At 40.6% G+C, this 12262-nt stretch overlaps 1 protein-coding gene across 3 annotated transcripts in view; it reads right to left on the minus strand.

Annotated features, from left to right (window-relative positions):
• Positions 1-12262, minus strand: part of BRWD1 (bromodomain and WD repeat domain containing 1) — a 129550-nt gene that overhangs the window by 111897 nt on the left and 5391 nt on the right. For all 3 annotated transcript variants that reach the window (XM_030806374.1, XM_030806375.1, XM_030806377.1), the window contains 2 exons: positions 2454-2604; positions 291-389 (listed from right to left, as the gene is read on the minus strand). In XM_030806374.1, the coding sequence (XP_030662234.1) occupies positions 291-389; positions 2454-2604 (250 nt within the window). The remainder of the gene's footprint in view (positions 1-290; positions 390-2453; positions 2605-12262) is intronic.

A 12262-nucleotide genomic window follows, 5' to 3' on the forward strand; every position in this document is an offset into this window, starting at 1 on the left:
AATTTCTAGAGGGTCACAAAAATCTATGTTCGAGAAGCCCTAATGACACAATTTCTTCTCAGTTCTATTCTTCTATATTCACTAACATAGACTTCTTACTACAAAAAGATTTTTTTATTAATTTTATTTTTTGTAATTATTTTAACAATAATTTGACATTTGATACTTATTACTATTAAAGCAACATTTCAACCAGTATTTCCTTTTAAATTTTAATACAGCATTTATAAAGGTTGTTGAGAAATTTAAAAAGAATTATTTCAGGCATCTCAAAGGCCAACCTTACTTACCAAGATTTGGTGGGGAACCATAATTCACTGGCATTTCAGGAGGTCTTCCTCTATGAAGAGCAGCAAAGGCAGAGCCCTTCCAAACTGTGTGCCTGCAGTCTTTAAAATGAATTTTAGATACACATAAAATCTTGAAAGTTAACCCCAAGAAAGATTTTATAGAATACTTACGTATATTGTAATAAACTGTTTATTCAACATTTTACCAACTAATATACTTTAACAGAAAAGCCCTGGAGGTTTATTAGACTATTTCTGAAGAAAAAGAAAATTAAGACATCTCAGATACAGCAGCAACAACAACTAACATTTGTGTAGCACTTTACAATTCACAAAGTGCTTTCAACATACATTAGCTCATTGAATCCTCACAACAACCCTGTGAGGTAGGTATTTTTGCCAATTTACAAGTGAGGTAACTGAGGCTCAAAGGTTCCAGGACCTTTAAAGAGATCCACAGCAAATGATTGGTAAAGATGGACCATAAAATCAGATCTTTTGACTCCAAGTCCCATTTAATGCCAAGTGTTTATTTTTCAATGTAGAATTATATCATACAATACTAAAGATAAAAGGTCTTACAACTGATCCAACTTTTCAAAAATGGAAGCTTTTATAAGGAAAAAGTTCTTTGATTTATATGAAAATTCATGACTTGTTCAGTTTTAAAATTAATTTGGCCAATACTGCCATGACTTTAGTCTCTATCTTTAGGAAGTACCAATAAATTATATAGCTTTCCCTTCATTTTAGGATCACAGAAAATCCTCTACTGAAGAGCACATACGTAGGATCTGTGACTCTGAACACTAATTCAAAGTCCATCCCTCCTTGACCTACCAGCAAATGCACTAAGAAAAAAACGTCTGCCCTCCTCTATAGGAGATAGCAGCAAAACATAGGTTTGAAGCAGTCACACTGTGCCAGAAATTAGTTTCTTCATAACTCAAAGAAAGGGAAGGCATCATACTAAACCTCTACTGAGCCTCGGGTGCCCCAAACTAACAGACATATTGCATTTTACATGAATGGATTCATTACCACTATCATGACCAAAGAGCAGTTACAAGGCATCCTCCTGGGGTACCAGTACAAAACAAATAGAGAATATGCCCCTACCCTAGGGCAGCTTGCTGAAGACTCTTCTAAGGTCTGGCCAGTTCTAAATCACTGCTTATCACAAAACAACGACATGGAGCTTGACACAAGTAGAGAAAACAAAGGAAAACAGGCTACCAATTAACTACCATATAACCAGCTAAAATAGAATAATTACAAAGTGAACAGGGACACAGAAGAGGAAGAATATAAACAGTTTCCTGATTAGTGCCACAGGGTGACATGGCTAGAGCACTAAGAAACAACTAAAGCTAACAAACCAGTCTGGCACACAACTAAGAGGGAGGGGTGTTCTTTCTCAGTTAAGCTTTATACTGGTGGTGCAGCTAAGAGTAGCATCACATCAGCAATAGCTCGTAATAAAAAATAATCATGGGATGAACTTGATGTATACTCAGGATCAGAAGAACCAACAATCTTTGCCCATTAGCAGTTTAGCCACATGTACACATATATTATATCACATACATATACTTAGTCTAAGTCATATATACCAAGCTAACAGAAAAAGAATAGCAATTTCAAACATTTTGCTAACACATAACTTGGCAAAAAAATTAAATTAGTAAAAAAAGAACCATGCAATTTTACATGTTTGGTGCTTGTTTTCAAGCTGCTACCAAATTTAGAAAATCACTTCCCTTTATAACAAAGGGCTTTCAGAAGCTAAATATCAAATGAAATACCTCTAGCATTTAAAGAGTTTATTAGACACATACAATTACATTCAATGAAGTTATGAGTGAGCTACAAAATGGAAAATTAAGAACTCACATTGATAAAACCTCAAACAACATCTCAGAATAAATTCAAGCTTTTTAGCTTAACATCTATATCTTTATCAACTTTTTAATGCAGAAGGACCCATTAAACACTTATGTAATAAAATTCAATGTTCTATGCTAAATGCAGAGAATTTTATAGTCCACAGCATGATTTATAGTTACATTATCACCTTTCTTCCACAATGCTTACATTACTTCACAATTATAATAATTATTAGGCTATTAATACAAAGCAGAACACTTCTTCAAATTAAGGTACCTTTTGCTGTACGTAGCAAAGACTGCCTTCCTGCACCAAGTAAAGAAGTGACTCTTGAAATACTGGGTGGAATTTCTTTATCCAACATAGGACCGATGCGCTGGCAGATTTGCAACAGATGATCAGGAGCCACATGCTTATTGGACAAGACCTAGTTGGAGAGCAAGTTTTAATGACAACAGTTTAATAATATCAAAAACTATTAAATACTTAGGGATAAGTCTGGCAAAATGTGAAAAACATACACTGAAAACTGTAAAACATGCTGAGAGAAATTAAAGACAACTTAAATAAGCAATAAGCTGATCTACAGATTTGATCTACAAATTCAAACCTGTAACACTCAAAACTTCAGCAAGATTTTTTTTTGTAGAAATTGACAATTTTGTTCTGAAATTTATATGCAAATGACCTGGAAAAGCACCTCTGAAAAAGAACAAAGGTTGCAGAGCTAACAAAACTTAATTTCAAGACTTGAAATCAAGACTTTACTCAAAATTGCACTAACTGGGCCGGGCATGGTGACTCACACCTGTAATCTCAGCACTTTGGAAGGCCAAGGCAGGTGGATCACTTGAGGTCAGGAGTTCGAGACCAGCCTGACCAACATGGTGAAACCCCCATCTCTGCTAAAAATACAAAATTAGCCAGGCATGGTGGTGCATGCCTGTAGTCCCAGCTACTTGAGAGGCTAAGGCAGGAGAATCACTTGAACCCAGGAGGTAGAGGTTGCAGTAAACCAGGATCGTGCCATTGCACTCTAGTCTGGGCAACAAGAAAAAAGAAAAAAAAATATTACACTAACTCGCCTGTCTCAAAAAAAAAAAAAAAAAAAAATACGCTAACTGGCCTGTAAGTGAAGCATACATCTTTGAGAGAGATGTTAAGATATCAAAGATCCTACAAGACATCATTTAGTATCTAAATCATGGATAACTGGTTCTCAACAATATACTAGACAGTAAAAAACATTAATTCTTTCAGTAAGTACTGACAGACTACTAGGTGCCAGGAACCAAAAGTGAATATACCTATAGATAACTATAGACAAATATATGTCTCTCATAATTTTAAATGAAAAATGATCATTTATTTACTCCAACGTAAAAGATAAAAGATATTGCTCTCATCTCTACAATAAGAATAGGCTGGATAAACTTTAAAAAATGTATAAACCCATCACAGCTGAAGAAACAAAATCTACATTAACTAATCCCAGAAATACAAGCTTTTCTCGGAACAGAAAAGGGACTCAGGCCGGGCGCGGTGGCTCACGCTTGTAATCCCAACACTTTGGGAGGCCGAGGCAGGTGGATCACTGGAGGTCAAGAGTTCGAGACCAGCCTGGCGGAAATGGTGAAATCCCATCTCTACTAAAAAAACAAAACAAAACAAAAAAAAACAGACACAAAAATTAGCTGGGTGTGGTGGTGGGCACCTGTAATCCCAGCTACTTAGGAGGCTGAGGTATGAAATCACTAGAACCTGGGAGGCAGAGGTTGCAGTGAACCAAGATCATGCCATAGCACTCCACAGCCTGGGCGACAAGAGTGAAACTCCATCTCAAAAAAATAAATAAATAAAGTTAAAGAAAAGGGACTCATAGCTGCTTACATCCCTAGCAGAGAGGCAGGAAGAACCGACCTCAGACAAGAATAAGAAAAAACCACTCAAACCTCTAACAAACTTAATGACTACTTGTGGCCAGCATGACTGATTAGAATCCTAAGGAGCCTCAGTTACAGTGAGTCTGCACACCTACCACAATTTTTTCCCATAGGCCTTCACCAACTGCATAGGGCCCAAACACTAAAGCCAGGGCAGCCCTGGAAGAAACCTTACATTCCAAATGCACTGCAGAGGCCCTCCTAAGGCTGGAGATAGAACAGAGTGGAGAATGATCTCTTCTGACATGGAAAGCCTAGAGCAGGATGGCAAGGCAGAGCGAACTTTGTAACAACCTAAAAAGTTGGCAGTCAGGTACAAAGTAGAACAAGATCTCACAAAGTATGGAAAGGTGGCAACTCCAATGTAAAAAATAAGACATCTCAGGAATTTCACGAGGGCCAAATGTCAAACTCTGCTGGAAGGGAAAGTATTGATGCCACCCTCAAAGCATGGAAAGCCAGTGATTTACTGAACGTAACAAAGTTCAGAGATGATCAATTACAAATTAGATTGACCCTGTCTCACACACTAACTGCTTGAGAAAAGAGCACATCTTTACCAGAGGTAAATACATTACTGCAGCCTCTACTCTTTTTACATAAAAAGTTACAGCATACCTTAAAAAAATGATGAGATACACAACAAAGCTAGATATATGACCCATGGTCAAGAGGGGAAATGGTCAATAGAAGCAGACCTAGAGATGGCCCAGATGTTCAAAAATGCTTAGCTGTTATTTCTCCAAACTACTTCTCCCCTCTAGCCTTTCCACTTGGGACTTTAATTACACATTAGACTATTTGATATCATACCACTTATTCGAAAAGCTCAGAGAACCCAAGCAAAATAAATGCAAAGAAAACCCACTTTGGGAGGCCAAGGCGGGCAGATCACGAGGTCAGGAGATCCGAGACCATCCTGGCTAACACAGTGAAACCCCGTCCCTAATAAAAATACAAAAAAATTAGCCAGGCGTGGTGGCAGGTGCCTGTAGTCCCAGCTGCTGGAGAGGCTGAGGCAGGAGAATGGCATGAACGCAGGAAGCGGAGCTTGCAATGAGTCAAGATGGCGCCACCGCACTCCAGCCTGGGTGACAGAGCAAGGCTCCCACAAAAAAAAAAAAAAAAAAAAAAGGAAACCACCTAGGTGCACATGTGAAAGACAGCTTCTGACACGCCCTCTAATAGTGCCCAAACCTCTTGGTAGTCAGACTTGTGAAAACCCCTCCTCAGTTACTTCGGAAAACAGTAACATTGAGAGGATACTACTTCTACGATTAGGTTACAATTGTGACTTCTGTCTTGCTAAGACTCTACTGCCTTGTCAGCTTTCATCTTTTGATAACTCAAGCTATCACAGTGGAAAGACCAAAAGGGTGAGGAACTGAGGGTGGCCAATAGTCAGGTAGAAATGAGGCCCTCAGTCAAACAACCCTCCAGGAACCGAATCCTGCCAAAACTACATGAGCTTGGAAGCCTATTCCTCCCCCGTCAAGGCTTCAGCTAAAACCCCAGCTCTGCCAACATTTTGACTGCACCTTCACAGAAAAGGAGACAGGGAACCCATCCGAGCAGTGTCTGGACCGCTGACTTACAGAAACTGGCAGATAATAACAAATCAATGTAGTTTTAAGCCGCTAAATTTTGGGGTAATTTGTTATACAGCAATAGATCATGACTACAGGACATCGTAAAACTGCTGAAAATCAAAGACAAAATAAAAATCTTAAAAGCAACCAGACCAAAAAAACATTATTTTCAAAGGAGCAATAAGACTGCTAAATTTTCAACATTAGGAAGGCATAAGGCAGTAGGACATCTTTAATGTGCTGAAAAAAAAAAAAAAAAAGGACTATGAACCAGAATTCCATAGCTACTGAAGTCACTGTCAACAAACCTTTGTTAAAAAGCTTTGTGTTTTGTTTTTTTTTGTTTGTTTGTTTGTTTGTTTTGAGACAGTCTTGCTCCGTTGCCCAGGCTGGAGTTTAGTGGCCCCAATCCTGGATCACTGCAACCTCCACCTCCCAGGTTGAAGCGGTCCTTCTGCCTCGGCCTCCCCAGTAGCTGGGATTACAAGCACACGCCGCCACACCCAGCTAATTTTTGTATTTTTAGTAGAGAAGGGGTTTCACCATGTTGGCCAGGCTGGTCTCGAACTCCTGACCTCAGGTAATCCACCCGGCTTGGCCTCCCAAAGTGCTGGGATTACAGGCGTGAGCCACCAAGCCCGGCCAAACCTTCATTAAAAGAAATAACAAAATAAGTTCTGCAGACAGAAGAAAAATTACCACAAATAGGTCCCATGGAACTGGAGGAAGAAATTTAAAATACCAGAAAAGATGTATAGGTAGGTAAGCAAGTGAATATTGACTTTAAAACAACAGTAATAACATCTTGAAATTTTTATAATATGTGGTAAGGCCAGGCTGAGAGCAGTGGCTCAGACTTGTAATCTCAGCAATTTGGAAAGCTGAAGTGGGCAGATCACCTGAGGTCAGGAGTTCAAGACCAGCCTGGCTAACAAGGCGAAACCCCACCTCTACTAAAAATACAAAAATTAGCCAGGCATGGTGGCACATGCCTGTAATCCCAGCTACTTGGGAGGCTGAGGCACAAGAATCACTTGAATCTGGGAGGTACAAGTTGCAGTGAGCCAAGGTCACACCACTGCATTCATACCTAGGTGACAGAGTGAGATCCCGTCTCAAAAAAAAAAAAGGTAAGGCCAGGCATGGTGGCTCATGCCTGTAATCCCAGCACTTTGGGAGGCCCAGGCAGGTGGATCACTTGAGGCCAAGAGTTCAAGACTAGCCTGGGCAACGTGGCAAAACCTCATCTCTACTAAAAATACAGAAAGTAGCTGGGTGTGGTGGCATGCTCCTGCAATTCCAGCTACTTGGGAGGCTGAGGCAGGAGAATTGCTTGAACCCAGGAGACAAAGGTTGCAGTGAGCTGAGATCACACCACCACACTCCAGCCTGCACAAGAGTGAGACTCAGTCTCAAAAAAAAAAAAAAGATTACTAGCTCAAAGCGATGGGATGGTGACAAATAACAGTTATAACTTCATTTATTTGGGAAGTGGTAAAGGAACTAATTTAAAGTAATGTATATTGGTAATGTATATTGAAACCTCTAGGGAAACCATCAAAAGAATAATAAAAGGATATATAACTAAAAAGAAATAGAGAGGCCGGGTGCAGTGACTAGCACCTGTAATCCCAGCACTTTGGGAGGCCAGGACAGGTGGATCACTAATGGTCAGGAGTTCAAGACCAGCCTGGTGAATGTGGTGAAACCCCATTTCTACTAAAAATACAAAGATTAGCCGGGCATGGTAGCAGGCGACTGTAATCTCAGCTACTTGAGAGGCTGAGGCAGGAGAATCGCTTCAGCCCGGGAGGCAGAGGTTGCAGTAAGCCAAGATCACGCAACTGCGCCCCAGCCTGGGCAACAGAGCAAGACTCCATCTCCAAAAAAAAAAAAAAAAGTTATTAAAAAAATGAAGAAAGAAAGAAAAGTTAGTCCAAGCAAGGTCCACTTTGGGAGGCTGAGGGCAGATCACTTGAGCTCAGGAGTTCCAGACCAGCCTGGGCAACACGGCAAAACCCCATCTCTACAAAAAAATAGCCAGGTGAGGCCGGGTGCGATGGCTCATGCCTGTAATCCCAGCACTTTGGGAGGCCGAGGCGGGCAGATCACAAGGTCAGGAGATTGAGACCATCCTGGCTAACACGGTGAAACCCCATCTCTACCAAAAATACAAAAATTAGCTGGGCGGGGTGGCGGGCGCCTGCAGTCCCAGCTACTTGGGAGGCTGAGGCAGGAGAATGGCATGAACCCGGGAAGCGGAGCTTGCAGTGAGCCGAGATAGCGCCACTGCACTTCAGCACGAGTGACAGAGCAAGATCCTGTCTCAAAAAAAAAAAAAAAAAAAAATAGCCAGGTGTGGTGGTGTGTGCCTGTGGTTCCAGCTACTCAGGAGACTAAGGTTGGAAGATGGCTTGAGCCCAAGAGGCTGAGGCTGCAGTGAGCTGTGATCATGCCGCCATACTTCAGCCTGGGTGACAGAGTGAGACCCTGTCTCAGAAAAAAAGAAAAAAGAAAGAAATACAGAATAAGTAGTCGCCAGGTGCGGTGGCTCACACCTGTAATCCCAGCACTATGGGAGCCTGAGGGGGGTGGATCACCTGAGGTCAGGAGCTCGAGACCAGCCTGGCCAACATGGTGAAACCCCGTTTCTATTAAAAATACAAAATGAGCCAGGCATGGTGGCGGGTGCCTGTAATCCCAGCTACTCAGGATGCTGAGGCAGGAGAATCACTTGAACCTGAGAGGCGGAGGTTGCAGTAAGCCGAGATTGCACCATTGCACTCCAGGCTGGGCAACCAGAGTGAAACTCTTTCTCAAAAAAAAAAAAAAAAAAAAAAAAAAGAAATACAGAATAAGTAGAATACTTTTTACCTTTTTGAAATCTTGCTGTCATCTTAAAATAATACTTGATTAATCAAAAAAAAAACGTGAGAGAAGGAATAAAAAAGAAATGAAATAAAGAACAGGTAAACTTAAACCCAATTATGTTTATGTTAAATACAAATGAGCAACGCACAGTGGCTCACACCTATAATCCCAGCACTTTGGGAAGCCAAGGTGGGAGGACTGTCTGAGTCCAAGAGTTCAAGATGAGCCCAGGCCATATAGTGAGACACCGTCTCTACAAAAAAAAATTTTTTTAATTAGCCGGCCATGATGGCACACACCTATAGCCTCAGCTACTCAAGAGGCTGAGGCAGGAGGATCCCTTCAACCCAGGAGGTCAAAGTTGCAGTGTGCCATGATCATGCCACTGCACTTCACCCTGGGCAACAAAGTGAGAACTTGTCTGGAAAAAAAAAAAAAAAAAAAATTACAAATGACCAAAACATCACTAAAAGAATGCACATAAAACCACATGCTGTTTATGGGAGATAAACTTTAAATATGCGAACACAAAAAGGTTGAAAGCAAAAGGACAGAAAAAGATACACTGTGCCATCGCTAACCAAAAGAAAGTTGGTGTGGCTGTATTAATGTAAGGCAAAGTAGATGGGAAGACAAGAAAATTATAATGAATAAAGCATTTTCTAATATTTAAGGTCAATTCAGTAGGAAAACAAAAATCCTAAATTTGAATGTACCTAATAACAGCTTCGAAAAGGACAAAAAGAGCAACAAATCCACAATCATATTTGGCGATTTTTTTTTTTTTTTTGAGATGGAGTCTTGCTCTGTCGCCCAGGCTGGAGGGCAGTGGCGCAATCTCTGCTCACTGTAACCTCCGCCTCCTGGATTCAAGCAATTCTCTTGCCTCAGCCTCCCAAGTAGCTGGGACTACAGGCATGTACCACCATGCCTGGCTAATTTTTGTATTTTTAGTAGAGACGGGTTTCACAAGGTTCACCAGGCTGGTCTTGAACTCCTGACCTCAAGTGATCTGCCCACCTTGGCCCCCTAAAGTGCTGGGATTACATGAGTAAGCCACCACGTCTGGCCATAGTTGGAGATTTTAACAAATTTTTCTCAGGAATCAATACAGTAAGCTTGCAAAAATCCATAAGGATACATATGATCTGAAAATAAACAAGTCACTCAACTTTTATCCCTTAGATACAAATAACTTGTTGTTGGGTGAGCCTATGGAAACTAGTAACTACTCTCTTTTAAGGTAGCACAGCTAGCCAGGCACAGTAGTTCACACCTGTAATCCCAGCACTTTGGGAGGCCAAGGTCAGTGGATCACCTGAGGTCAGGAGTTTGAGACACCAGCCTGACCAATATGGTGAAATCCCATCTCTACTAAAAATACAAAAATTAGGCCTGGTGCAGTGGCTCACGCCTGTAATCCCAGCACTTTGGGAGGCTGAGGTGGGTGGATCACAAGGTCAAGAGATAGAGACCATCCTGGCCAACATGGTGAAACCCTGTCTCTACTAAAAATACAAGAATTAGCTGGGCGTGGTGGCATGTGCCTGTAGTCCCAGCTACTCAGGAGGGCTGAGGCAGGAGAATCGCTTGAACCCAGGAGGTGGAGGTTGCAGTGAGCCAAGATTGCGCCACTGCACTCCAGCCTGGCGACGGTGCAAGACTCTGTCTCAAAAAAAAGAAAAAAAAACAAACCTTATCTGGGTGTGGCTGCACACTCCTGTAGTCCCAGCTACTTGGGACACTGAATCGGGAGGATCACCTGTGCCCAGGAGTTTGACGCTGCAGTAAGCCATTCATTATTGCGTCACTGCAGTCCAGCCTGAACAAGAGACCCAAACTCAAAAAAAAAAAAAAAAAAAAAAAAAGAATTGAGACTAGTTATCTTTAAATTTTTTTTTTTTTTTTTGAGACCGAGTCTCAGTCTGTCGCCAGGCTGGAGTGCAGTGGCGCCATCTTGGCTCACTGCAACCTCTGCTTCCCGGGTTCAAGTGATTCTCCTGCCTCGGCCTCCCAAGTAGCTGGGACTACAGGCGCCCGCCACCATGTCTGGCTAATTTTTTGTATTTTTAGTAGAGATGGGGTTTCACCATGTTGGCCAGGATGGTCTCGATCTGTTGACCCTGTGATCCACCCGCCTTGGCCTCCCAAAGTGCTGGGATTACAGGCGTGAGCCACCACACCCGGCCTAGTTATCTTTAAATATCTAGCCCTGCATTGGGCCTGTCAAATCCATGTTATTTAATTGTAATTTTCATGTATATGAGTGGTAAAGAGAGGAAGAAGGAAATATAACTACAGAATTGAGCCTAAGAATTGGGAAGGACTAGGTTTGTAGAGGGGTTTATTTAAAGGGAAAGAGATTAAGAGACTTAATAATTGAATAATGTGTTACATTTTTGTGGGCCATTTTCTTTGACCGGAAAAAATACCAGAAGATCCTTATATTTAGTGTATCATTAGGAAATTCATTAAGATTTAAAGAAATATATTGGAGTAGTCCTTTTGTGTGAGGAACAGACTTAAAAGTTATTTATATTGAAATCAGAATTTGGTTTATTAGAATTGCAAGTAGTCATTTTTCTTAAACCTTCAAGTACAAATCTTATTTATAAATCCAGAAACAAGTAGTTACTTTTATTCTTTGGTTACCGTTTAATTGGTAATTGAAAATTTGTTTATTTATTTATTTTGAGATGGAGTTTTGCTCTTGTTGCCTAGGCGGGAGTGCAATGGCTTGATCTTGGACCATTGCAACCTCCACCTCCTGGGTTTAAGTGATTCTCCTGCCTCAGCCTCCCAAGTAGCTGGGATTACAGGCACCTGCCACCACGCCCAGCTAAGTTTTGTATTTTTAGTAGAGACGGGGTTTCACCATGTTGGCCAGGCTGGTCTCGAACTCCTGACCTCAGGTGATCCACCCGCCTCAGCCTCCTGAAGTGCTTGGATGACAGGTGTGAGCCACTGAGCCTGGTTATAACTGAAAATTTAATCATAAAATATTTTATACCACTTACACATTTAATCAAATTTTCTTGGGCATTTTTCACTACACTTAGAAGTATATGGTTATTTTAATCACCTCAGCAGGGTTAACTTAGACAAACCTAACCATGAATTTTCTAAGACTAAACTTGTAAATAGATTTCAAATTTATTTTGTAATTTTTTTTACTCTATCTAACAAATAAATGTAGCTCAGTAATTACAAAACTTGTTACTATATCAGAATATATACTTGTATGAATATCAATGTATTATACATATATATTTTATGTATATATGCTTGTATTTATATATTGTACATATTATATGTATATATACTTCTGTGAATATATTTGTACTTTCCTCTTTCTTCATCTTTGCTTGTTAACCTTCCTGGGTTATGACTTAAATTACCCAAACTAGGAGGAGACTAGTGTTACCATTTTAAGTACTCTACAGGATTAAGGAATCAGGTTATGATAGAAGATTATAGGCTATGACTTGGAATTTGGGTGCACTGCCAGATACTTTAAGTCTTAGGCTGAGCCTTTTTTAATAGTAAGACCCCTTTAAAACAAAAACTTCTTTTAAAATTTTGTACTTCCCACAAATCTTGGAACTAATCCCATTATTATTTAATTTTCACAGTGGAACTCTATAGACCCTTCATCCTGAGGGTAGCTAATTTCTTTCCTCTA

The sequence above is a fragment of the Nomascus leucogenys genome, chromosome 25, assembly GCF_006542625.1.
Source record: "Nomascus leucogenys isolate Asia chromosome 25, Asia_NLE_v1, whole genome shotgun sequence".
In the NCBI taxonomy this organism is placed as follows: Eukaryota; Metazoa; Chordata; class Mammalia; order Primates; family Hylobatidae; genus Nomascus; species Nomascus leucogenys.